Source organism: Pteropus medius, unplaced genomic scaffold (genome assembly GCF_902729225.1).
Source record: "Pteropus medius unplaced genomic scaffold, Ma_sr-lr_union100, whole genome shotgun sequence".
NCBI lineage: Eukaryota > Metazoa > Chordata > Mammalia > Chiroptera > Pteropodidae > Pteropus > Pteropus medius.
Genome location: NW_024340849.1, coordinates 42,270,765 through 42,297,633, shown reverse-complemented (window position 1 = coordinate 42,297,633; position 26,869 = coordinate 42,270,765). Strand labels below are relative to the sequence as shown.

The 26,869-nt window shown below is 43.3% G+C and overlaps 1 protein-coding gene across 3 annotated transcripts in view; it reads right to left on the bottom strand.

The window, feature by feature from the left end:
* The window catches only part of EMILIN2 (elastin microfibril interfacer 2), a 51,226-nt gene extending 24,357 nt beyond the window's left edge, over positions 1-26,869 (bottom strand). For 2 of the 3 annotated variants that reach the window (XM_039845186.1, XM_039845190.1), the window contains exons 1-5: positions 26,775-26,869; positions 23,846-23,931; positions 23,285-23,441; positions 22,625-22,747; positions 2,200-2,375 (exon numbers count right to left, since the gene is read on the bottom strand). In XM_039845186.1, coding sequence (XP_039701120.1) covers positions 2,200-2,375; positions 22,625-22,747; positions 23,285-23,441; positions 23,846-23,931; positions 26,775-26,854 — 622 coding nt within the window. In that variant the 5' untranslated portion in view covers positions 26,855-26,869. The remainder of the gene's footprint in view (positions 1-2,199; positions 2,376-22,624; positions 22,748-23,284; positions 23,442-23,845; positions 23,932-26,774) is intronic. The other variant, XM_039845194.1, reaches the window with a different exon arrangement.

The window sequence follows — 26,869 nt, the reverse complement described above, 5'->3', positions numbered from 1 at the left end:
TTCACTATTGATTAAGTTAAAAAATAAGTTCCAAAAATAGTATGTTCTTTTTAATGATAGTGGATTGAGATAAGCATTTCCTTTCATTTCCTTTTGAAATCCCACTAAAATGACAACACACACACACACACACACACACACACACACACACACACACACACACACACACAACCAAGTCACACATAAAAGTTAGAAATCAGAATGGTTTTGGAAGCATTGGAAACTAGAAAATTGACAATACTTTCGAAGTCTAAAGGAAAATTATTTCCAACCTAGAATCCCGAAACTAAAGTAAAAATATTTTCAGACTATAAAATACTAAAAGTTTATCTCCCATCCAATCATCTCATGAAACTACTAGATAATAAGCCACCAAAAAAAAAAAAAAAAAAAGAGCAAATTGAGAAAGAGCAAGCAGGGGATACAAGATTCAATAGGAGAGTTAAGATCACAGGTCGGCAGCTCTGACCCAGGAAGAGGAAGTCCAGGTGGGGCGGGAGAGAGGCTCCAGGAGAGATTTCTTAAGGAAGACGAAACTAATGTATCTGAATATAATGAGAGGACATTTGATAATCACAGGAAAGTTGGGGTTAAAATAGGGATAGAAACAGAAAACCAAGCAGAGAAAAATGTAAGGTGATTAACTCTACAGAAATCAAAAGGCTGTGTGAAAGGCAACATATTCATAGTACACTACAGCTGTAAACATCTACATAGTTACTACAATGTAAACAGCAAATGTTGAATAAATAAAAACATGGTGTAACTGTATGGAAAATATGAAAGTATAGGAGCAGCGCTTTGGAGAGCAGATGAAAGGGAGTCAAATCTTCACCTTCCATAATGCGAAGTCAATAGATATGGAGGTAAATTCCGAAAGAGTGCCTGAAGCATTTAAAGTGGTTACCCCTGGAAGGGAAAGTGGAGGAGGTGAATAACCGCTTTTCCCAGTAGTCCTTACAAAGCTGCTCGACTCTTTAAACTACGTGCATGTTTAAACTTTTATAAAATGAAAACTGAAACTAAACAAAACAGAAATAAACTATTGTCTTCCAAGAGACCCCCTTCATGTGTGCCTATCTATCATAATACCTATCATGATTTATTGTAATTACTTGTCTAATGTTTGTTTTCAGTGAGGTCAGGGATTATGCCTGCCTTGTTTTTTCCTTTTCCCAAGTACCTAGTATAGATAAAGAAGCTCAATAAATATTTGTGAACTATAGATATTCTTTCATAAAATGTCTGTGCTGACACAAGAAAGAGTAATGTTCTGTAACAAAATATTAACAGGAGTTATCACTTGGTGGTGAGATTATGTATATTTTAATATTTTCCTATGTTCTATAATTGATATGCATTCTTTAATTGATATGCATTCCTTTTGTAATAAAACATCATTTGAAAATCTATTTTAGAGATAACGTTGGGATAAACTACCAGTTTCAAAACCGAAACACTTAATGGGAAAATATGATCATTTTAAAACAGTTTAAACATTTAATTTATGAGAAAATCTAAGTCAAATTTACTAACTCGACTTTAAAAAGAGGAAAGATAAAATGATGTAGAAAAAAAGACCAAAAAAATTTATCCATACGAGTCACTCTCTCAATGTCACACTTAAAAGCAAAGGTTCACTGTAGGTGAAAATGATCACTGCTTTCTCAGCTATTCATTGGGTCTGTTCTACTTCACTTCAGAAAACGAAATTCAGAAACAAATTTAAGAGAAACCTCATTGGATGCTTCTAACATGGGGCTTAGCTTTGTATATTCTCAAACAGAATGAAAATGATTCTATTTACCTATTTTTTAAAAAACAATTTTAATTCCTTTAAATATAGATTTGTGGGAGCTTATAGATGAAAGTAAAGTAAAAACAAAGCATCATTGCATCTTCTCATCTCTGCCTCAGTCTACACAAGTCTGAAACCATCAGCATCTCCTACACTGATTTCTAAGGCCTTGGCTTTCATAAGTTGGCCCTAAAGAAGCCGTTTACTTGCAGAGTTTGCCTTCCAATTGCTACTGCTTCTGCAAATATATTTGTGTGCCACATGTATCTACTGCAGGCATATATTTGTGTTCTTTGAAGACCTTGGAGAGCTCAACAAGGTAAATCTTAAGTCCTGTTGTTCAAAGAGCACTGGAAATGATAGTGGTGCCCATGCACAGCCAAGCACAGGTAAGAAGTTACCTGTGGGTTTCTTCAAGCTGTTTCGAGGCCGAGCGGGCGTGGGGCGTGGAGTCTTCATGGGGTCTCTGGGACCTTCTTGGCAGTCTGCTCCTCTAAAGCCAGGGCAGCACTTCCATTCCAACTGTGTCACCTGCTTGTACTTGGTGACATATCTGGGTCTGAAGTTCACGCGATACCTGCGTAAGAAAAGGGTGGTACCTCTCTTCACTGGCTGTTGTAAGTACCTCTGGCCCTCCCAGAGCTAGACCCTAATGAAGAGGATCTAGGACACTCAGGGTCCTGCCAGCTCTTTCCAGACTGACCTTGGGCTCAGCCAAAATCCTATTGGCCTCTATCCTCCAACGCTTAGATCCACCTGCACCTGCCTCCCCTCCAACTAATAGCCTGGGAAAAGACAACTTAGGAAAAACTTGACCCCACAATTCTCGTTGGATGCGGATGTTTTTCATAAACTGAGCTTTGGTTTCACCAACAAACTTCTGTTCTACAATTCGCTGCTTTGTTGAGATGTTCTCAGGTGTAACTCAGGGTTGTTGTATGTTTTGAAGAAACATCCCTGGCATCCTTGTCTCCCATTGCATCCAGGTATTTATCTCAGCACCCTCTTTCCCTAAAACTAGCGAAGGTAGCAGGCTGGGAGCCTTTGAAGACAGCTATTTGTGTTCAGATCTCTTTAAAGATGCCCTATTCATACAGCTAATTAGCAGAATTGGACCATTCAAAATTTCCCTTTACAAGCACACATTCCCTTATGCATTTACACATCACGTAGAGACCTTTGTGACAAGCTATAAAGTCCTCCAGACCTACGACTGGGCTTGGGCCTAGAATAGACAGTGACTATCCAGCAGCTCCTGGGCACTCAGAGGGATGGCTCCAGATGTGCAGCACCCTGGTGCCCTGCCTCACAGCTCAGATGCAAGCAGGCTCCTTAATTTAACCCAACTTCTATTTCTGGCTCAGAACTATGAGTCTCCTAAACCTCATCCCTTTTCATTTTGAACGCCAGCACTAGCAGCTGGTTGTCTTTTGGCAGGCCAGTTTCCAGAAAGAAAGAGGCTTTGTATCACCTCCCCAGGGTTGCTGTATGCTGCTGGGGTGTGGCGGGGTTCAGGCGGACCAGCTGCCAGGTGGCCTGCAGCCCGTGCACCGGCCAAACGACTTCCCCTCGGGCACCAGCCTTGTGGCAGGTGGATTTCAAATTTAGGTTCCTGAGAAAATTACAGATTACTACATGTAATGAACCTTTGGCATCTTCCACGAGGGTCAAAACTATGTCATCTAAAACCTCAAATGTAAGAATCTACTCTGCTACCAGGACAGGACAGGTGTCCCTTCAGAACTCCAAGGGATCCCCGCTGACAGCGCTGCCCCAGGTGTTAGGGTCCCAACACCTTTCCCTGTCCCTGCTTCATTTTGCCTTTAAGGCAGTGGTCCTCACCTTGGCCGTGAATCAGAATCACCACGGAACTGTGAAAAACTGCCAATGCCTGGGTCTCACCCTCACAGGTTCTGATTTAGTCTGCGGTGGGGCCTAGGCATATCAATTTTGAGAAGGTCCGGTAGGAGTCTTTTTCAAGAAGAAATGAAGAGAAAGCCCAATTAACAGAAAAGAAAGGCTACTCAAGAAGTGAGGGATACGGAGGAGGGTAAGACCTCTATCACAGGCGCTTCATTCTCTCTCATTCCTACCACTTTCCCCACCAGGGCCCCGCCATTCAGATCTTCCTCCTTTCGCAAATGAGGAAATAAGAGTTTCATGGCTGCTAAGTGACTTGTCCAAGTTCCAAAGGCCAGGAAGGGCAGGGCTTGGATTTAAACCCAAGTGGTCTCCCCCTTACCTCACACAGCCTTCCAGCATGCAGAAGCAGCGAGTCTCTCGGGCACTTGCCCTAAATTTGAAATAGCCTCACCCATCCAGATACGTTCTAGACGGACATCTGAGTAAGAAAGTGGCCACCGTCCCCATTCAGCAAACATTCACCTGAGCATCTAATTCAATCCAGGTACACACAAGCCCTCGGCCCCATACCAGCCGTCTACCAAAAGAATCCTTTGTGTAGTCCTAGAAACTGTAAAAGAGAAAGAAAAACTCCACTTCATTGTTTTGCACGCTCGAGTACAGCATAAAGCTGGAAAAATGTGTAATCTCAGAAAAACTTGGTTCCTCTGAGCATTTAACATCGAATGTAAAAATGTGTTTGCTCTTGGGTTTTGTTCATGTGCCAGCAGATGACAGCCCATATTAAACCCTTAGACATGGCTGAGCCGGGACTGGGAGAGCAAAACCAGGCTTGGATGACCTGGGAAGAGGCCATTTCGCCCTACCCGGGGGGGCCTTCGCCCCTCACTGCTGATCTGGTTGTAAGAAAGTTCTTGCTTTTCCAACACACTTCATTCTTTTCTTTAAAGCCAGTTATATTTCGGAGCCAGCTCATAACTTAGGAAAGCTCCCTGGAGTTCTCGCCGTCCTCTCCACCCTCACACACATTCCCCGCTCTCACCCTTCCCCTAAGCGGCTGGCTGTTAGGGTTTCTGGTTTCAGGCAATGGAGTTCAGGTTGACAGCATCTCTAAGTTTTCAGGTCCGGTGTGTGGAAGAGGCTTTCCTGGTGACAGCTGGAAATGATCAGGTGGCCACCTCTAATCGTGGGAACATTCTCATTCCCTCTTCTCTGTGCATGACACAGATCCCAGAAGCAGCCATGGGTCCTCAGGCTTCAATCTGGGGGATGTAAGGGGAGGAGCTAGGGGTTGTCCAGCCCCAGAGTCCTACTGGGATTTTCTCCTCAGAAATGGGCTTTCTGCTTCCGTAGTAGCCAGCTGGGAGGGTTCCCAGAGGATGGGGAGGAACCCAATAAGGTTTCCAGACCCCTGCCCCCACTAGCCAGTACACAGAAAAACATCCTGGCCAGGGAGCTTTACAAAAATGCCTAGGCCTTTGCTCCCCCCGCCCCCCGCAAAATTCTAATTTTAATTGGTTTAGGGACAGGGATACCTATGCATCTGTACTTTTCAAAAACTCCCCAAGTAACTGTCAAGCTTGGCCAGAGTTGAGAATTATAGCCCCAGACCCAAGGAACCCAACGCCCTGGGAGCTGCCACCTTGGAAGCAGCCAGGGCTGCACCATCAGGCAGGGAAGTGAATGGAACCAAATCAGTCCAGGTGTTACCGGGGGGCCCCTGGGCTGTGAGCATACAGAGGTCCTCAATAAATACTTACTGAATCAATTAACTCACTGCACCCAGCTGGGGGCCACCAAACCCAGGGAACGACAGCCAAAGGAGCAGTCAGGCGGAGCTGGGAGAGCTGCGGGGCTGACTCAGAGTGCAGCCTTGGCCCTCATTCTAGTCTTGGTGGGGACTGTAACAGCTCCTGTTCCTTGCGGAGCCCAGTCCACAGCTGCCTCGGACACCCTGGGGCGCCTGGGGGCTGCGGCAATGAGCTGCTCCACCACCTGAGCCTGCCCCGACCCCTGCCTCAACCATACCCACATTCTCCAACTCTTTCCAAAATCTTTTTTGGAGTGAAACAAGTGTTCACCATTTTTATCAGTTCAGCCTCTGTGTTAAAGACACCAGATCAGCCCAAGGAAATTCTAAAGAGAAGGAAGGTGGCAAAAAAAGGATTGAGAAAGTTGAACCAGAATTCAGGGACCACATGACCGTAAGTGACCCTGTTGAACAGGATGACAAAATGACTACCTCCATTTGACATCAGCCCACAAAGACTCCTTCCTACTGATTCAAGGCGAGACCTCTTTCCTAAACATGCTCAGCTCACACCCGCATTTGCTTGTTCGATGTTCATCTTCCCTGCAGGGCTATTAGGGTGAGAATGCCTGCAGGTTTTATTCTCTACATCCCCACTTTTTAACACAGTGTCTGTCCTATTGTAAGTGCTCGATAAACAATTATTAATCAATCGACAATTGATTAATCAAACAATAATTAATAAATGATACTAGGTCTACTTTTGACAAGGTTTTAGGGAGTCCAATGTCCGTATTAAAAGCCCCAGAGTTATCCTCAGGTGTAACCCCGGGCAGATGTGAGTTTCTGACTATTCTCAGAACCAAACAAAACTCCAGAGTTCTCTGGTCATGACGAATTGGATAAGAATCACACACCAGGTGACCTATTGCTGCGCTGTCCTATAAAGTAGCCATTATCCACATGTGGCTATTTACACTAAAACTAACTAAAATTAAATAGAATTAAGTATTTAGTTCCTCAGTCACACTAGCCACATTTCAAGTGCTCAACAGCCACATAAGGCTTGAACATCTCGATCATCGCAGAAAATTCCACTGGACAGGGCTGAGAGAGTCACGAGATTGTCAAGGGAACGGCAACGGGCACACATCTGTTCATCTCTGGATTTCTATCTCACATCCATCCGTCCATCTCCTCCCACATCCCCAGAGGTACAAGTAGAACATTTCTCTGCAAAATAACCACACATCGCTGGCAGAGGATCATCTAGGCAGCTGTTGCATGAGGTAAGGATCATTTCCTGGCATTTAGTATTTACCTTAATTTTAACACAGGCACTAAAATTGCACAAATCGAAAGCCCAGTGCCCCACTGGGGACACTCGCTTGACTGGGATTTCTCCCCAAAACAGACTTTCTAGTAAACTCTCCTTCTTGCTTGCCCCAAAAACCTGGAGCCAACTCTTCTTGCTTCATTCCACATGTGTGGTTCTGCACAGTACTGACTGGAATGGAACCGTGAAGAAGGAAAAGGAAGCCAGAAAGAAAAAGTGATTCCCTCTGGTAAAGAGCACTGTGGGCCTAGAAAACTAACTGCCTACCTAGGTCAAGGATGCTTGGGCGAATATATTTCTGAACTACAAAATGTATCCAATGACTCTAAAAATCAGATTGATGAGCCCTGATTAAAATCAGATCACAATAGAGCTTTGTACACATTTTTAAATGACAGATCCTGTATCAAAGCAATGTGTTCAAAATGAAAATGTATATATAAAAGACTGTCTGTTTCCCAGTACAAAGGAGATATTTGCTGGAGAAACCACAATTGTAAGCTGCTTATTTTTCCGTTTCCTCTTGAAATAATTCTCCTTATGTACTTAGGGTGGTAAGTTAGAATTCAAAACCTAAAATCTTCTTCACTTCTCAGTAGTTTGCCCTGATCACACGATGTAATAAATAGAAGTTTTCCCCACCATTCTCCACAATTTAGCACCCCACTTTACCCAGAGGGCAGAGCAACTCTACAGTCCCAGAGAAAGGTGTTTGAAGAAAACTACGGTTTAAAGAAAACCGCAGTGGCTCAGCTGCAAGGCTCAGTACAACTGGGCAGCACTGAAGCTGTCACTTAGACTTATTTTAAGAGCAGTCAGTATCCTCCTTCTGACAAACTTGCATTGCTAAAAATGACATCATCCCCAAGTGCAGGGCACGTCCAGATCATGAAATACAGCTTATGCATGAGTTCCAATGAGTCTACATTCTTAAGATTTAACTGCCTCCCTTTGTGAGATACATTACAAAACTCAAGCCTGTGCCGTGGCAGTGGGGAGGAGGGCCCAAGGTGTGGGGCGTCCCCCAGGGCCCCAGCTAACTGTGAGGGATTTCTGCAAGGCTGAAAAATCCATGATTAATGAAGAATCACATTCTCTCAAAGAATTCTTTTGGGAAAGGCCATCGCTGCTGCAGGCTGTTTTCCCCAAATAAATTCTATACTATTTCATTCCTCAAACTTACACCATGTTTGCTGCCTCATTCCTGGAGTCAGAGTCACAGAAGGCTCTCCTCCCGTCACTCCCCATGGACTCATGCTCAATGCTCCCAAAGTGCAGGCCATGAGAACATCTGCTGGCCTCCGCCTTTCACATGATGCTCACCACAAATATGATTATCCGTGGTTTGGGGATCCAAATCTTTCCTTTCAGAGCTACTGAATAACTCTAGTTTGATTATTTCCTCTTTTTTTAAGAGGAAAAATTATTTCCTCAAATTCTCCTGTAAAGTCACAATAATTTCAAAATCCTTTTTTCCTGTGTTTCTCTTGACTTGATTTGCAACAACCACATCTCCCTCTTAAGGAGGTCGCTCACTCTTGGCTTTCTCCTCTTCCTCAACTCCGCATCCTCCAGCCACTCTTCAACTTGCAGCAGCCCATCTAACGTTCTCAATATTGCTTTCTGATGCTAAAAGAGAATTGGCTATGACTTTCCATCTGTATTTATTTCCGACTTTTGGGTAAAGACCATGGAAGTTGGCAAGCTCTTACACAGACCACACCTGTAACTTGCTGAAAGTCACTTAGAAACTCAGATGACCCAGAGACAATATGAGTTTCTCTGCAGATATAAAAACATTTTCTTCCTTCGGGCCAATTCACTCTCAGTTAAAAAAAATAATCTGGGAATTGAAAACAAAGAAACACTTGTATTTCTTTTCTAATTTATGACCTCAGTGGGGGGAAAAGGACCAAAATGTTGCAGCATAGTTACCTATTCCTCACGTTATCCATGCTAACCCCATATTACTTTGTTTTTTAAATCCACACTTAACACAGTGAGGTGGACACGTCTCAGTCACCTGCACTCTACTTAGAAGGAGAGTGGTTTTTCTTTGGAAGATGCTGCCACACTCCACCCCACCCGAACCCACACCCTTAAGGTTCACACAAGTAGGAATGGGGGAGAGAGCTACTTAGGAAGACAAAATGAAGTTGTTTGCTTATTTGCTTTTCAATGGGCGGAGTGCGGGGGATAATGGAGTAGGCCATGGGGTGGCGGTGGGGAACTTTAAGAACACTTGGGGTGTCCAATGGACTTTTAAGGTTAGTGATATCTGCAATGTCCTTAAAGCCATCCATGTTGCTACAATCTTCAGTACAGTCCTCACTGCTGATGCAAGCTTGTGGGACTGGATTCTTCTTAGGGAACTTGGAAGTATCGTATTCTTTACCTTGGTCAACCCCATGGTACCCAGGTATGAAGGGGCTATGGGACAGTATGCCTTAGGAATTTTCCCAGACTAGAGGAAGGCTTGTGGGGGTCCATAGTTCCTGTAAATTGAGAGGTGTTAAAAGAAATGTCTAGGCCCAAGAAGGAGCTGCTGCTGCCAGAGGTATCACATCAGCAAATCAAACTTGTGTATTCCTGCAAAAGCTCCGCTTGACCAGAAACACCGTATATCCAGTCAGCCAATCCCCAAATGCCAAGCCAACTCTAAGCTCTACATGTATTTCCTTGTTTCTTGATTTTTCTAAATGAGGTCAGATATGGAACCCCAGCCAATCATGTCATTTCTGCACTGCCTCTTCTAACGCTCTATAAAACTCACTTCTGCCTATGAAAATAAACAGAAACCTCATTTAAAATGGAGTTGGGAGGCTAGAAAACTCACATGTGTCACCCAGTGGACACGACTGACCCCACAGGAAGAGACATACCTTGCATCTCCAACAGGAGGTGATATTACTTTACTACCGCGGCAGGAGGAAGAAAAGAGTCCTCCAGGCCCCGTGACAGCTCAGTTAATGGGAGACCACCATAACTCAGCCAACGAGAAGTCACTGTACTTCAAACTCAGTTTCCTTCCATGGACTCTTTGTTTACAACAGCCTCTCCAAAGTCCCTAAAAGAGCATTACTCTCCTTTGATTCTCTGAACCTGAGGTGGTTCGCCTTTATACCACATGTCCCGAATTGCAATTCTTTGTTGTTCCAGAATAAACCCATTTTGCAGGAGAAATATCTGACTATCTGTTTAAGGTCAACATGTCCAAATCCCTAGGGAAGCATGCTCTGCTCCTGTGAGGTCCTGTACTAACTCCCCTGGCCCATGGATTGCTTTCCCTTGAATAAAGGACAAATTCTTTACTAAATTGGATAATTGCAAGGTGTGGAGACAAATATATAGACTTTGATATGAAGAAGGGCCAAACTGACATCTATTAACAAGCTAAAAATATATACAGCTTGCTTTCCATTTCTTTAAAATTGTGCTTATTTTTTAAGAAAAATTACATGGGTTGCATTATTTTGTTATTTTATTTAAATAAATAAAACATCTAAATCTGTGGTGTAAGTAGTGGTTCCCAACCTCCTAACAAGCTGGAGCGTAAACTGGCCCACTACTCAAAGACTTCACTAAAATTGCCTTCAGTTTTTTCCAAATAAAATACATAAGCAAGCACGGTATATTCAAACAAGCCACAAAATTAATCTTTAAAATAATTCACTATATTTTTAGTATTTAACTTTCTCAAAATGCGATTCTATTTTTGGTCACTGTGTCCTCCCAATAACACTAAACCATTCTTTACAGTTATGTCACTTGAACCTTTACAAAATAAAGCTGACTCACATCATAGAGAGTCAATGTACACTTACGTCTTGGCAAAAAAAAAAAAAAGTTTAAAGGTTACACCGAGATAGTTCAGGAATCTAAATTACATCATTACTTTGATTGCTTCAGCTGGAATCCACCATATCCAAAATCCCTCTTTTAGCTGCAAACCACTTCATTAACAATTTTTTCAAAGACTATATATGTATGTCACAATTTCCATTTTAAAAACATAAACCATGGACAGTTGTTCAAACTTATGGTCTCCATGACTGAAAACTGAAAACTGAACTCAGCACATGATTCTTAACAATGGGAAGAATGACAAGTTAAACACACATGCTCTCCCAAAAGTGAATCGTAATGTAAACTATGGATTTGGGGTGATTATGATGTGTTCATCAATTGTAACAAATGCACCACTCTGGAGGGAGATATTGATAATGGGGGAGGCTGTGCATGTGTAGAGGCAGGAGGTATGTGGGAAATCTCTACACTTTCCCCTCAAATTTGCTGTGAACCTTAAACTGTTCTTTAAAAAAAAAAGCCTCAATAGAAAAATAAACAACTCATATGCTCTTTTTTTCATTCATTCAGCAAACATCCTTTGGTTACTGACCAGGTGGTACCCAGGCACCACACTATGGCTTTCCTTAAGCCAACAGTATCCAATAGGAAATGGTCAGGCTTATGTGGAGACTGTATGGAGAATAACATCCAATTCTTTGTCCACTACAACAGTGACCATTCTAGTCCCAACTTAGCCAAAGACCAATTATATCAGATAAGACTCCAAAATTTCTCTAATCCTGTTTCCTCAAAAAAAAATTTTTGGATTTATAACATTTGCCCCTCTTCTACCTCCCAAAGATTGGAAAAACAAAATTAGAGAAAGCTGTGAAAACTGTGAAACTTAAACTTTATATAAATGAAACTTATAAACAGTGGCAAAAATTTGCATTGACTAAAAATATGTGCTCCTTCTGTAATAATGGACTCAATTGCCCATATGAAAGATTATAGTTGGTTTATAGTTGGTTTCTGATCACTGAAGGTAATGAATAATGAGATCCTGATTGTCCCATGGATAAAAGCAATCCTGCTATATACTCTCCAAACGACAGTCCGTGAACTAATTTGCCTTCCTTCAAATTGCATGGTCTTTTTTATCAATACTCTTGACAACAGACCACACAGATCGCTGTGACAGATCTCTACATAGCCTCAGAGCCTGTGCAGTGCTGTGGTACGTGAAGCTCAGAGACAGTTACCTGGCCATTCAAAATGGGTTGCTGCTTTTCACTTTCTCCGCAGCCTGGTCTGCTTCTCCCAGCACACCTACTGACGTCCGGCATGGACTGTGGTCAGTCTCCCAACAAGGCCCCTTTTACCCACCTCGGGCCCACCCCGTTCTCTCCCCTTGCAAACCTATTTTGTACACATTGCCAGACAAACACCTGAAAGCATACCTCTGATGGGGCCCCAGGTCAGAAACCTCCCATGACTTCCCTTTGCCTAAATGATAAAGCCCAAACTCTCAACCTTGGTTGTTCTGGGTTGCACTGCATCTCTTTCCCCATAGATATGTTGGAGTCCTTACCCCCAGTACCTCAAAATGTGACCCTGTTTGGAGATAGGGTCTTACAGAAGTAATCAAATTAAAATGAGGTCATTGGGATGGGCTCTAATCCAGTATGACTGGTATCCTAATATAAAGAGGAAGATTGGACAGGGAAACGCATAGACAGAAGACGTGAAGAGACAAGGAAGGCAGCCATCTACATGCCAGGGAGAGAGGCATGGAACAGATCTTTCCCTCACAGCCCTCAGAAGAAACTAGCCGTGTTGACACCTCGATTTACTCTTCCTTGTTGATGTCCCACCCCTAGGCCCTTCCTCATGTTCTTTCTTGGCTTAGGCTGGGGTTCTCTTACGTTTGCATATATTTAACAAAAATCTTCCTTCAAAGCCCTTCTAAGATTTCACCACCCACAAACAAGTTCTCACATTCCTCCTGGCTGGAAACACTTTCTTCTACCTCTGAATACCATCTGCTATTTGTACTTATCTTATTGCAATTCTCATTTCTACCTTTTATTTCTAATGGTTTCTGTTTGTCTCATTTTACCTACTGGACATGAACTTTTGAGGGCAAGAGAGAGGTCGGGTTCCTTGCTGTGTCCCCATGGGACCTAGTCCTGGGCCAGACACAGGCCCTGCACAAAAATATTTGTTTAATGAAACTGAGTAACCAATAGCCTTCAAATAATGTCTTTAACACATTGAGTTTTCTGCCAATTCAAAATGGTTTATGCTAATTATGTAGCCTTAATCTAACATTTTCCAGGGCTATAAGTGTGAAGAAAAAAAAAAATTGGTTTTTACTCCATAATGGTTTTATTTAGTGTTCTACATTTTATGTATTTACCATCTCTATTGGTCTTTAGAAAAATCAGAGAGGTAAACTTACTATCAAGATAAATGATTTTCTACACTGTATTGCACCATAAGTAAGTCCTCAGCTACAAAATAACTACTATATACAAATAGTGGCTTACACATACGAAGGAATACTAGTCAATAAAAAGTAATCAACTATCGATACATAGTACAAAATGGATGTATCTCAAAACAATTATGCTGAATGAAAAAAGTCTAACATAGAAGAGTACATCCTGTATGACTTTGTTTACATAAAACTCTAGAAACTGAAAAATCATCTACAAAGATGGAAAGTAGATCAGCTTGAGGGGTGTGTGGGAAAAAACTAGAGGGAAGAATTATAAAGAAGTATGAGGAAACTTCTGAGTGATGGAATGTTCAATATCCTGATTGTGGTGTTGGTTTCATGGCTCTACATATACATGTCAAAATATTAAATTACACAACTAAAATATATACAGTTTATATAAATTACATCTCCGTAAAGCTGTTTTAAAAAAAAAAACTATATATTTCTGCATTAGGACTGCGAAAGCAGAGTGCTAGAAAGTCTTGTTTTCACTATCCAATAATATATCTCAGTTAAGCAAAACCAGCATCACTGAGTTTTTTTGTTTCAAAATGAGGATTTAACTAAAGGGTGTTTTTTTTTTTTAATTATCAGATTATTCTTCAGACACACAACCAATTATTTTTTCTCTTGGGAATTCAGGCCTATATTTATTTTTGTACTTTTAAAGGTATAGATCAATGATGAAGGAAGATAATCAAAACAGAATTTTTTTTAAATAACCACTTTCAAATTGCCATTTTGTGTAAAATAACACAAAATATCAAAGACATAAATTAGCATTTTGAAAATCTGACAGTCTACTCATGGATTATTTTCCCAGTGACGCTTCTAACAAAAAAAATGTTTAGAGGATGCCTTGATATTTGGTTCAGGAAATGAGCCATTAATAGTATTTCTGCTTTCCCTCCTGCACCATCCATGAGCAGAGATCTGTGTTATATCCTTCTAGATGTTTTTTAAAATGATAAAACAGAATGACTTCCAGTTATTTTGAGAATGGCCAGAAGATGATGCAATGTGTTGGGATGGGAAAAGGCATCACTTACCATGACCACTCCAAGGCCCTGACTTGGCATCGTTGTCCTGCAAAGTTGCTGCCCCAGCTGAAAGTTATTGAAGATGCAGGCCACCTGACACACAACCCAGGCCTGAACACTGTCAGGACAGCCGGCCAGATTCGAAATTCTGGAATGTTCACAACACTCAGAAAAAACTCTCCTATGCCTCCCTGCCCGAGGCACTCATTCCACCAGCATGTCAGAGCTCTCTGGGTTGAAACCAACCGAGCCAGAGAAACATTTTAATAGTGAAAAGATCTCCCGGTGAAGGACTGGATTGCAAAACTCACCCCACCCTGAGTTCTGTCGCAATCACTGCCACAGCTTTTGGGCTCCATTTTCAAGATTTGTGGAAAAGTCTCAGTTAGCAGAAAAACGAGTAGCATTTTCACCACAAAAGTTTAGAAAAATTTTAGGCCAGTATCTCAAGATCCTTTAACAGCATCCCTGTTGAGATGTTAGAAACAACTTGAAGCAAGAGGGAAACCTCTAGAACCTTGTTTTATAATGGACCATGAGCTAATCTCTATAAAAGATCACTGAATTAGGCCCACACATTCAGCAGACACTGTATGGAAAAGTTAGGAAAAAGGTGAGAAACCTCATAGCAAATTTCCTTTCATCTAAATGACCAGTTCGAGAAAGCTCCACCTAAACCATTGGTCTCTCAACCAAATTTCTTTTAACCAAATGCACAGTAGAATATACCTCCTGAAAGGCTAACATTGCAAAGAATAACTTCTAGGCGTATTCTCTAATCTTCTAATATTTTCTTAGGTGGAAAAAAGTAAAAATAGCAGCTGGGCCCTGACATATCCAGAAAAGTTTGCTTCTTCAGTATTTTCAAACTAGGAATTTGGTTAGTTTGAACCCTCCCCACTTTTTTCAGCACCCATTACCACTTTAAGACAGGAAAGAAAGAAGAAAACTCATTGGTGAATTTCACTTTAATCATTTATTTTTCCTCCCATGCGAACTACTATCACGTTGAAAACTACTACGTTCCTCTCTTGATTCTCCCAGGAAAATCATTCTTCATAAGGAGAAGTCACAGTTGCATCATTTTGTCAAGTGGTTCAGTGCTACTTTTAAGTTCCAAAAACTGCTTCACTAAGGACAGAACCAGTTAATTCTGAGTAGTAAAAAAGTCTTGTAACTAATAATAAATCAAAACATTTGGAAGACAGTCTGCAAGTAATCTGAACAGTCAGTTTGTCAGTTTTAGATTTTAAAAAAACAGTAGAGCACTGTAACTGTGGCACACAGTGCCTACCACGCTATTCATACTAAGAAACATTAGTAACACCTTAACATTACCAACATGAGGACGAGGACTTTTTTTTCCTAAAAGTAAAGAATTAAAGCAGCATATTCATTTCTGGGTGAAAGATGGCCTGGGGATCCGCAGAGTTCACCACCACCACTAACAGCAACCGAGAACATCGGCTCACTTCTCTTTATTGATATACCGCAGGCACTCGACACCTGCAGAACCAGCAGTCAGTGCCCACGGTGACTGCAGCATGAACCTCAAGTCCGCCGTAATCACTTACCTACATTCCCTGAAGAAACTCTACTGCTGACTCTGCTTCCGAAGCAGTTTCTGAAAGTTTAACTTCGTGTTTAAAAGTCGATTTTAGTCATTACATCTTCTTATTATTGCAGTTCGCTGAATTTATCTCATTGTTTAGCACTTCAGTCTGTCTCTAACATGTCAGGAAGCATGAATTTCACATTCAAAGCCCTAAAAGATCAGACCACCCGAAAGGCAACAACGCTCCAAATGAGCAATGAGAACGGGAGTGTTCAGTAGCCATTCCTGCTGAGTGCCCCTTACACAAGTGTGATAGGGTGCTTTTTCAAAGTTCTCTCAGCTATGTCACCTCTCCAGGAATGCAGAGATGAGGGAACTGTGCATCAGAGAGGCCTCGGGACTTAACGAGGTTACACAGCGCAGGGGGCGGAGGGGGCTGTAGGGCTCAGGCCAGAAGCCAAGTTTTCTATCTCCTCTTCCAGAACACATTGGCCACAACAGCCAACCGTGGTGGGGCTACCTCAGGGGCTGCCTGGCCCATTCACTTCGCCTTTTCCACCTACCTCAGAATGTTAGTTCATTTGCCAAGTGCCTACCTGGTAGAATAGAACAGCGGAGGGAGACTAATCAATAAGACTAAAATGGGTTTAACAAGAAGCAAACTGTTTTTCTTAAGGCCATAATCTCTATTTGAATCTCATTAATTTTTTCCTAAAGATAAGAAAGGTAGTAAATGTAGCCCATAAACATAAAGTTCTTTTCCCAAGACCCCAGTCTCTATCCTACCTAATCTTCTGGCTGAGCTTGTGATGAGAAAAAAATAAAAAATAAAAAACTATTGCGGAAGCGTTCTGGAAACGCCAAAGGGCTCTACACACATAGTTTCTTATCTACTGGGAACCTAGGGAGGGAAAACACTGAATGAACAAGCTTGAAAGGTCCGAGAGCCTAGGGAAGCAGACAAAACAGGAAACGCACCAGTGGCAGCAGGAGGCTCTTGGGGTCTGATGCCTCCACACACGTGTTTGCCAGTGTTCTCCCATGCATCTCAAATTGATTCAAGTTTCCTTCACTACCAAGGAGCAAGGCTCATAGTAGCCAATTAATCGGAAGATGTTTGTATAAAAGTTGAAAGGGAAAAAAAAATCCCCAAATCTACACACACAAGAGGCATGTTTTGAATTAAATGGAATTTTGTTCCTGGAGATGCAGAAAATGTAGAATTGGCTCTAGAAGATGTAAGCCTTTATTTTCTCCCTCCAGTATGAAGTGTTTTTGTTTGTTTTAAGAAGAAGAAGGAAAAAAAAAAGGTTTTCCTGGCTGAGATTGCTCCCTAATCGACAACTTTTCTTCCAGCTGAATGATCACCTGCTCCCCTTGGAATCTCAGGATTACAAGAGTTCTGGAAACTCAGCACTTAGCATTCACACCTGCTGCAAATTTGCAAATTCTTAGTTTGTCTTATGACAGCAGCACAGGATCCTCCTGTTGGCCCCATCCAGATCCTTCCCCCAATGGAAGAGTTTTTTAAGTGCTAATAGGAAAAATTCCACTGAGATGCAGCACACCCAAGAAGGGCGTGGGGTGGGGTGGGTAGGGCTGGGTGCATGTTGATAAGCCTGACTCAGTTTTGGTGTCAGCAGGAAGCTCCAGTCAGACAGGCAGAGCCTCAGCCCTGAGTTGGGATGGAAACAAATACAGGGGAATAATGCTGCCTTACATCTGGGATCCTCAGATCCCACTAGGTGCCAGCAAGGCAGCTGCTCCACACACAGGATGCCCCCAAACGCCTCCAATACTAACAGCAGTCAGCTGGACCACCGCGAGCTGAGTGGGAGGTTATGTAACTACCTGGAATTACTGCCATGAAGCATGAATGATGCATGAAAGAAAACAATGCCTAGTCCAAGAATGAGAAAGATGGTGCTGTTTCTACCATTGATATACCCAAACACCACCAACCCGCATAGAGGGGCTCTAAGAAGCCTCATGCCCTCATCTCCTCCCTTCCCACCAGAGATGCCAGCATCACAGCGTGCTGGGGCAGGCAACACACACACACCTCCTTCCTTCTCTCCCTCCCTCAGGGTCCTCATCCCAGAGTGTGGGTTTAGACAGCAAGGGGCTATGGGCAAATGGAGTGGGAAGAGCCTAAGGCTTGGAAATAATAACTGGATTTAGATCTAGGCTCTGCTTCTTTGTGACTATGTGCCCTCCTGTAAAGTGGGGTTAACAACTCCAAGCATTGCTGTAAAGATGGAAGGCAATGAACCCAAAACTGCTCATCAAGTTACAAACAACTATGCATTCCAGGGAGATATTCTCCCCAAGTCAGGCCCTGGATACTGGATACTATATTAAGGCCATCCTGCCCAAAGCCCATAGGAAGAATTCTAAGTTGCTCACATTCCCAAAATGTGACCCCAAAATGAGCTCATGTCCAAGACAGACCCCCTCCACACTTATGTGCTGCTCCTGAGATTGCAAACTCAGAGGTGTGGACACGCCAGGACCATCCTAGTGCTGCATGGGTGGCAGTGTGATGGTGAAAGTCTGCCGAACGCACCGAAATGCCAGTGCTTTTTATGGTTAACCAGAAAAACTCCTCAATGCAATGAAATTTTAAGAGTTTTGGCTTTCTTAATATGAAAGTATAAAGTAAAACAGTGACCTCAGAGGGGAAAAAATCCTTAGACTAATTAGGAATAAATAGTAAATCACTACCATCCAACTTTGTGCTAGTTTAGTCCACAAGCAGCTGCCCCCTCACTACACACTTCCACCTGGTAACTCCTCTGACCTCCTCCACAGGTCCTCATCAGCCACCCTTAGGATTAGCTGAGGGAAAGCAAATCAGTTTCTGTTAGAGCAATTCTCCGGAACCCAGACCCCACCTCACATCTAGTGCCAATGCATGAAAGAGAGAGACTGACAGATCCCTAAATTCCAAAGTGACAGAAAATCTTCGGAGAAAATTAATAATTCTTACACACAAGAATGGTATTACTAATTCAAAGGCATGGGCTTAGAGTTGTTTTTCCAGGAGCACGGTTTTGACACCATCCCCTTGTGACAAGTCTCAGGGTAGTAGCTGAGCTCGGGGATATATGTGTGAATATCCTGACGTGGCCAAACTTATTGGCTCGTACGGTTATACTCCACAGCACTGGCCTTACTAATATTCCCTTTAAACAACTGTCCTAACAACCCAGAAAAATCAAATCAAATCTGCCAGTGTTTTATTAAAATAATAAAACCTCTATAGCATAGTGGACAGTGTGAAAAATGATGCAGTGCACTGCATTGTAGCAAAGGACCCACGGTTAAGAAATTTAAGCATATGTGTACACATGCACACATGTGGACAAACAGTTCTCAGTCACTTTTATATGGAAATTGTCTTCCATGAAAGGTGTCAATGTTCTTTATAGCTGAGTACCGTGCAATCTATCGAAGGCGCACACTAAAACACATTTCTCCATTGCTATAGGGACAGAGGCCAGTCCACAAAGGCCAGCAGCCTTGTGTGTGGAGGCCGCTCAGCCACTTACCATCATGTGACCACAGGGAAGTCAGAGAACATCTCGTGTCCATTTCCTCATTGGTAAAATGGAGTCCATCTTGAAGGACTGTCGCAAGAATTAAAAACTAATATATAGAATAAAAAGTCCTAACACAATGCCCAACACTCAGAAAGTTCTTTAAGTTTCAGAAAAACAATTGTTCGAAATGCCCACATATCATATAAAAACCCTCTCTGCTCCTAGTTTCACATATTGATACTCAAATCCACAATCTATAATCTAAGGCTGTTCATATATGCAAACGAGCATTGTCGAAACTTTCTGGAAATGCCCATGGAGGCTTAGCACCCGATGACAGGGCCAGGCACAGACCCGTTCCTGCGGTTTGTGTGGACTTCCCCTCCAACCCCTTGTTTCCTAGCTGATGCCCACCTCATACTCAGTCTCTTCCTTTGGCTTCTTCACTTCTCTCCTAAAACATGCAGAGTTCTCTCTATTGAAGTAATTCTTCACCCGCTTGGCTATTATCAACTCCCTTTCCCCACCAAAGCCTTTGAAACACATTTGATTCTTGAGTAACTGGTTTCCTCACGACCCAGTCCCTTAATCTCACATGAGCTACAACACGACTGTACCCCACTGCTATTTTCCACATAAGCAGATCTTTTTGCTGGCTAACTCATCTGGCCTTTCTGGATCCCTCAGCTTCCCGGACTTCTCCTTCCAGGGTCTCTAAAAATCTTGGCTTTGCTCTCTCCCCTGCCTGGCTTCTCTTCCTCCTTTCCCTCCATGGCCACAGCAGCCCAGCTCTGCTACAACTCTATTAAGGCCTCCTTCGCTGACACCTGCCACTCCTAGATACCCAACTGTCACTAGCTACTAAACTACCTTTCTAGCTCCAGCATCTCAGTCAAACTCTAGGCCTATAAGCAGGGTTCCCCAACCCCCAGGCTGAAGACTATACAGTTCTGTGGCCTGTTAGGTACCAGGAGCACAGTGGCAGAAAAGGGAGCAAAACTTCATATGTATCTGCAGCCACTTCCCAGCGCTGGCATCACTGCCTCAGCTCCACCTCAAATCATCAGACTTTAGATTCTCATAGGAACACCAGTCCCTGGTGCCAAAAAGGGTGGGGACCACTGCTATAAAGGCGCACCTCAGAGATACTTCGAGTTCAATTCCAGACCACCGCAATAAAGCGAATATTACAATAAAGTAGTAATCTTTTTGCTGGGAGAGGGTCTTGTCTTCAATTTGTGAAAAACGCAGCACTTGTGCAGTGCAGCAAATATGGTATGTCTGTACTTCTAACACCACCCAGAAAGTAGCCCTCTGTCACTGTAGGATGAGGTTCCAAAGAACCTTCACTTCCATAGGTCTCAGGTTTTAAGGATCAAATAATGAAGATCGCACCTGACAGTACCTATGAATTGAGAGAAGTTACTCAGGCTTCTGGACACAAGGCATCAGAAACACCTGGGAAATTCCATGTTAATTACAGTCATTCCTCTTTAAGTGTAAAAGAAATGTTTCTCCCTTGGCCTTCATTCATCCACTAATCCTCAAAATTTAGCAAACACTTAGTAGTTGAAAAATAAGGTAAACCGTTCCTTTCCTGCCTCTAAAGAAATAGAAAAAGGTCAAGAACTAAATTAGCTGCTTAAGTTAACTTCAAGATTTTCGGCTTGATCAGCTAAAACAATCTTTTTAGTTTTTGAATTTCACATACAGTGCAGTACTTAAAATGTAAAGACACACTTGAATTATTTACATGGTTATTACTGAAAAAATACGGAGGTCACTTATTTTGGTTTTGTTTAATAAAACAACAGAAACATCTGTCATTTTTTTTTTTTATAGCAGTGTTTATTGTCCTTCCCATTGGGTGGCAAAAATACGCTCCAACTTTCATTAACCTGCTTATCTGAAGATGGTTCGTTTCCCACTGAAGATTTGTTTCACTGAGTTTTGGTCAAATACAACAATTAAATCGTCATTTGATTTTTTAAGCACTAAAATAATATCAGAAAAAAAATTAAATCTTTTAAATGAAAAGCATTACTTCCCTAAATGAAAAATTTATTTTTGAGTTGTCACAAGTAAGCATTAAGATTATAACAAATCATAAAATGCTGTTTTTGTGTAAAACAAATGAAATATTCCTGACTGACGATTCTAATTTTGAAGAAATCCACTCAAAACTGTATTGAGTACTTACATGTCTCTACTACAATGTGAAACTCTTGGTTCTTGTTTCACTCACTGCTGGCCATAGATTCTGAGATCTGCATCTTACGGACTAGAGATGCAAGCTGTATGACTGTACCGCACACTTCGGACACTCTACGCAATGCAGTGTGACAGCCGGAGATCCCGCTTCAGCCTGCTTCTCTGTGTATTAAAAAGTGGGGATCTGTCCTAAGTTGTTGGCCTAACAGAAATTACCCCTTTCGTGTTTTAAGTTCCCACAGCAGCTCATGGGGTGGGGTGTGATTTAGGGGCCACTTGCACCTCACATGCCTGAAGGCTCATCTAACTACCTTCTGGAATGAGGTTTCCTGGAGTACAAGTTTCAGTCTGTCCCTTTGCTTTGCCAAAGACTGATCCGCCTACTGGCTATTATTCTTTGCTGTAATGACAACTGTGCTCTAAGACAAACAACTTATTCTTAGGGGAAAACAATTAATTTCAATCATCACATGTGTTCCCCAACAGCCATTCGTTTACATCAGCTCATCCTCTGATATCTGACTTACACGAACACACAGACTTGCTGGATGGGAATTGAACGAGTGTGCTGTATTTAACGAAATCTGTACTCTATTGCATCCCTTCCTCTTTTTTTTTTTTTTGAAGATGGTGAAATCTTTATAAGCAAAAAGATGATTAATTCTTCCCCTTGTCTTTAAGAACAATTCTCTCCTGACAACTACTTAGCTAATCCCAAAATCTAACTTGAAAAAAACAAGACGACACACTCCTAAGCAAGTTATTCTGGGAACTTCAGAGATCTACAACACTGGAAGAGGTCCGTTTTATGGGACATCTGGACAAAACTCATCTGTTTTAGGACAGTCAGCTAGCCCTATATTTAAACATTTTTAGCAGTATACATCTTGGAATCTATGTGCCCCAGTACACACAATATGGATCTAATTAGGTCCAGCTGTCTTATGTTAGTAATAAAATTGAAAAAAAAAATAAGTGAGGGTGGGGGGCTTTGTTCACCCCCTCCTGTGCCCTGATGATCACAAGCTCGCAAGTCTTGTACATCTTCAACTTAGAGAAACTCAGCATCTTTACCCCGGCGTGCCCGGGACCCCGCTCTGCGCTCAAACTTTTCAGCTGCGGAGTTTTCTCCCGCTCTGGAAGAGATTTACCAACTGGCTGGAGCCCAACGGCCCGACCCCACCCCCGCCGTCCGGGCCCCGGCGCGCCCCGCCCGCTCCTCGGCTCCAGAACTTACACCAGCGCTGACGGGCAGGGCATCTGGTTCCAGGCACAGTTGTACTGAGCCTGAATAAAACTCTCACTTCCCTCCAGCACAGAGCAGCTCACATTTTTGTTCACGATGTAGGCGCACCAGTTCCTGGGGTGGAGAGAGAGGGAGAAAGGCACTGTGTAAATCCCGGGAACAATGAGGCTGGGGGAAAGGGGACAGGCTGATACAGCGGCGGACGGAGCCAAGGTCAGGGAGGTCGTGGTCCCTGCGGAGGCAGGAACTCCACGAAACAGACCTCCGAAGGGTGCGCGGGTGAGCCTTTGGCGAGTGCACTTCTTCCCGACCAGAGACAGAGAAAATCACCCAAGCTCCCAAGAACTCTAGTAATTCTTGGGAGTTTTCTAACCGTTCTGCTCTGCGGGACACTCCCTGCGCCCCACGGCCCCGGCAGCAGCACTGCTGGAGGCGCTGGCGCCCGGCACCCTGCGCCCACCGCGGAGCGCACAGCCACCCGAGAGGAGGCGCTGCCCGAGGCAACTCGAGGGGAACCCCTGGCTACTGCTCGTCGCCTCTGACAGCGCAGCTTCGGGGCCTGGCGACGGGTCGGGAGGGGGAGGCGGGGGCCTAGGGCTCTGGGAAGGAGCCTCGCCATCCGCGGGGCTGGGAGCGGGGCCGCGCACTTACTTGTTCCTGGAGCCGGGCCTCGCGGGGTGCTTGGGCTGCGGGCCGGCGTGGCACAGCCCCGCGCCGCCCAGGGTCAGCAGCGCCAGCGCCCAGCGCCAGGGCGTGCGGGGCCGGAGTCCCGTCCGAGGCCACATTCTGCGCGCGGCGGGCGCCCAGCCTGCGGAATCCGGAGCGCGGAGGGTCGCGGCGAGAGCGCAAGGCTGCGGGCAGCCGGGGCGCGGCGGGAGAAGGCTGGAGGCTCCGGCGCTTCGCGGGGCTCCACCGCGCTACGCGGCCGCCCCCTCCCGCTTCTCGCTCCCACTTCCCCTTTTCCACCCCGTGCGCCCTCGCTTCTCTTCGGTCCCTCAATGACGCACAGGTCCCCCCGGGTGCCGCCCTCTTTATTTCACTTCCCTCTCCGAAACGTGATTCTCCCTCCACCACGTCTCCTTGTCTCCAGTCCCCTTGCCTCTCGGCAGGGGGTTCGGGGTGAAAGGGCTAAAGGGTTTGGGTCTGTCACAGAATTTCCAATTACTCATTCCTTTGGTCTCATCCCAGAAGCCGGGCAACTCCGCCTCCCACCTTCCAACTGGCGCGCCCCCAGCCCCTCGGGAAGTGGCCGCAGTCGGTGAGTCTCGGTCCTCACGTCCTGCCTGGGTGCCGGCTTCCTAGGGTGAGAGGGACATCTTTATCAGTCTTTTATCAGACGCGACTCGGATTTCCTCTGGCAAGACTGGCTATTCCCCCACAGCTGGATTTAGGAGAGTTTAGAGGGAAATGAACAGGATCCTCTTCTCTTTCTTTACCCAACTCCGCCTTCTCCATCATTTAACAGTTTCCAAGTCCACGTGAAGGGGAGCAGGGGACGGTAGAAGCTACAGTCCCACCACTTTCCAACAGCTTCTGAAGCGGAGCAGCGGCTTCTATTATATGCTACACTAATCTTTGAAAGGCAACCTCAGACTCTGCTTCCGATGTCCTCTTCTGAGCTTTCTCTTTCTATCTATTAAAGCCATTTACTCCACACCTTTGCTTCTTAACAGTTCAGACACTGCTAGCCATTTGTCTTTTCACTTGCTTGTATATTTTTCTGCCTATTCATGAGTTACATTAATCTCTACCAATTTTCGGAGGGATAGGGTGGTGGAATGAAGCAACTCCGCAGAAGAATGTTACATAAAATACAGAAGAAATTTGTTGTATTCTCAAGGTATTAGAGCGAGCTATGTATTTGAGTTAACTTGCTGCATTTAATGGACACTAGCATGAGGTTATTTGCACACTGCATAGATTAACTGTAATATCTGTGAGCTAACAGGACACTGTTGGCTGTGAGTTACGTGGACAATATAGCTTTGCTGTTGTGTTGTGTTCCCTACTCTACTAAATGAAGCCATTGGTCCATTTTATTTCTAATACGCTTTGATGGGGATGTTCTGCCTTTCTCTTCTCTAGCCAGTTTCATAAGTAGAAACTTTGCAAGAGCCAAGCAGAAAATTATACCATGTAAGGATATAGTCTGTCCATGAACTCTCTAAATAGATCATGCAAATAATGGACTGACAACATCTCTGCCTTCAAAAGAGCCACCCTGAGGGGAAAATAAGACAAAGAAATAAAAAGCTGTCTTGCATAACCAATCTGTATCTTTCTGTGTGACTTCACTATCCTCATTCTAACGCAATTTTTGTTCATGAAGTGTCATAGGGAAGAAACATAGGACAGAAATGAAAGCAAGTGACAAAAGGAAAAACTGGAGGAAACACACAGATGTGTATGTCTACAACTAACAGCTAACAACCACAACTTCTTTTCGATACAGGCAGTTCTCAAACTTGACAGTAAAGTTGAACTGGTCAAGTCAAATCTATTTTTTTCCATTGAATCAGAGTTATACTAGGAAGCTGTATTCTAGTCCCAGAGTTTGAGGACTAACTTTTCATGAGATGGCCACAATACTATATTTAATCATCTATAAATGGCATTTATCAGTAAATAAATTTTATTCTGAGCATCTGTTCCATGGTAGGCATTGTGCAAAAATATTGGGATTCATGAGTAAGCCAAAACTGACATGGTCTCTGTGTTTACAGAGCTTTCAGGCATTCCTGTGCAATGAAAGCTATAAAGTTTCTGATGTACAGTCAATTAAGTGAGATAATATTTGTCACATGTGTTTCTCTAGATACAAACCCACCTGTACCTGGTATGGGGCTGCTCTGGGAAGATGGAAGAAGACTGTTGGCTCTCAGGAAGACTTGAGGCTAAGATCTTAAAAGACCCTTCTTCCTTTCTCTTCTCTAGCCAGAGGAAGGGAGGGACACATCAGACTCAGGAACCAGAGAGCCCTCTAAGAGGCAGAGAGAAGCTTCCTGAGGATAGAGAGCTTAAGCACCTTAGGAAACAGACTAATTTGGGCAGGTCATCTGGTCCCAGCCATAAGCAATAATTTGGACATAATTGGCAGAATGCTACAAGTGTGAATTCTTTATAAATTGTCAACTATCTTAAACAAGCACTTGAAAACTCAGTTTCCTATAACAATTGAAGGAATTCCTTCTGCTTTTAAAAACAAAAGTGCCCCCAAAGTTATTTACACTCTTGACTGTGTGACCAACTTACCTAAAACAAAAATGCAAAGTAGAACTGCTTCTTCATATAACCCATGCCCTCACTGTTGCTAATGGTAAAAGATGCTCATCAGGCTCTGTACTTGGGGGCAATTTTCATGAAGCAGTGAGCCAGCTGGGCCCTAGTAGACCCTGACTCGCATTCAAATGCCCCCGTGGAGGAAGATGGGTGATCATTACAGAAGCAGCAGGTGGGTACATTTCTCCCACCCCCCAAGCTCAGTCATCTGGGCACAAGACATTTGATCAAGATGAACTGATTTTGCATATAGGATGTGGTCAACAGTCATAAGACTAGCCTAGGCGTCCTACCCTTCTCATTCCTTATTTTCATTTTCTAGAATTCAAAAACATTTCCCCCTGATTTCTAGATGTACTTTTAGGTGTCTTTACTGCTTCTCTGTGCTGTCTTTCTACTGATGGAAAAAGGTAGTCCTTGTAGACTGGATACCTTGAATAAATTTTGATCGCAAAGCAATACACTCTAAGAAAGTGTTTTACACATTTATAATTTAGTGATAAGATGCCCTTCATTCTTTAAAAAAAAAAATGCAGTTGGTAGAGAAAAAGAGAAAGAAATGTCTGAGAAAAATTCACTGGCTGCACTGTCTAGCTTGGTCACTGTTTTAGAATGCCAAGTTTCGATTTGTGGACAAAAGGGTCATATACTAAACCTGACAAGCTCAGGGAGACCAGCATGGCAGGCTCTACAAACTGAAAGAATAAAAGTAACCACGTAGAATTGTCTGAACATAAAAATTCCTAATAAAAAGCGGGTCATGGCAGGCAGTCTTATCCTAGGCCTGTAGCTTCCTTGACAAAGTTCAGTCTTCACCTTAAGTGAGCCTGTCTATTGTCTTTTTGCATCTAAGATAACATACCTTTGAAACGTCTCAGTAATCTTCTCCAGACCTCTCAGGGCATACCCGCCACCAGAGCAGGAGATCACAGAACCCCTCATTGTTAATTTGTTCCC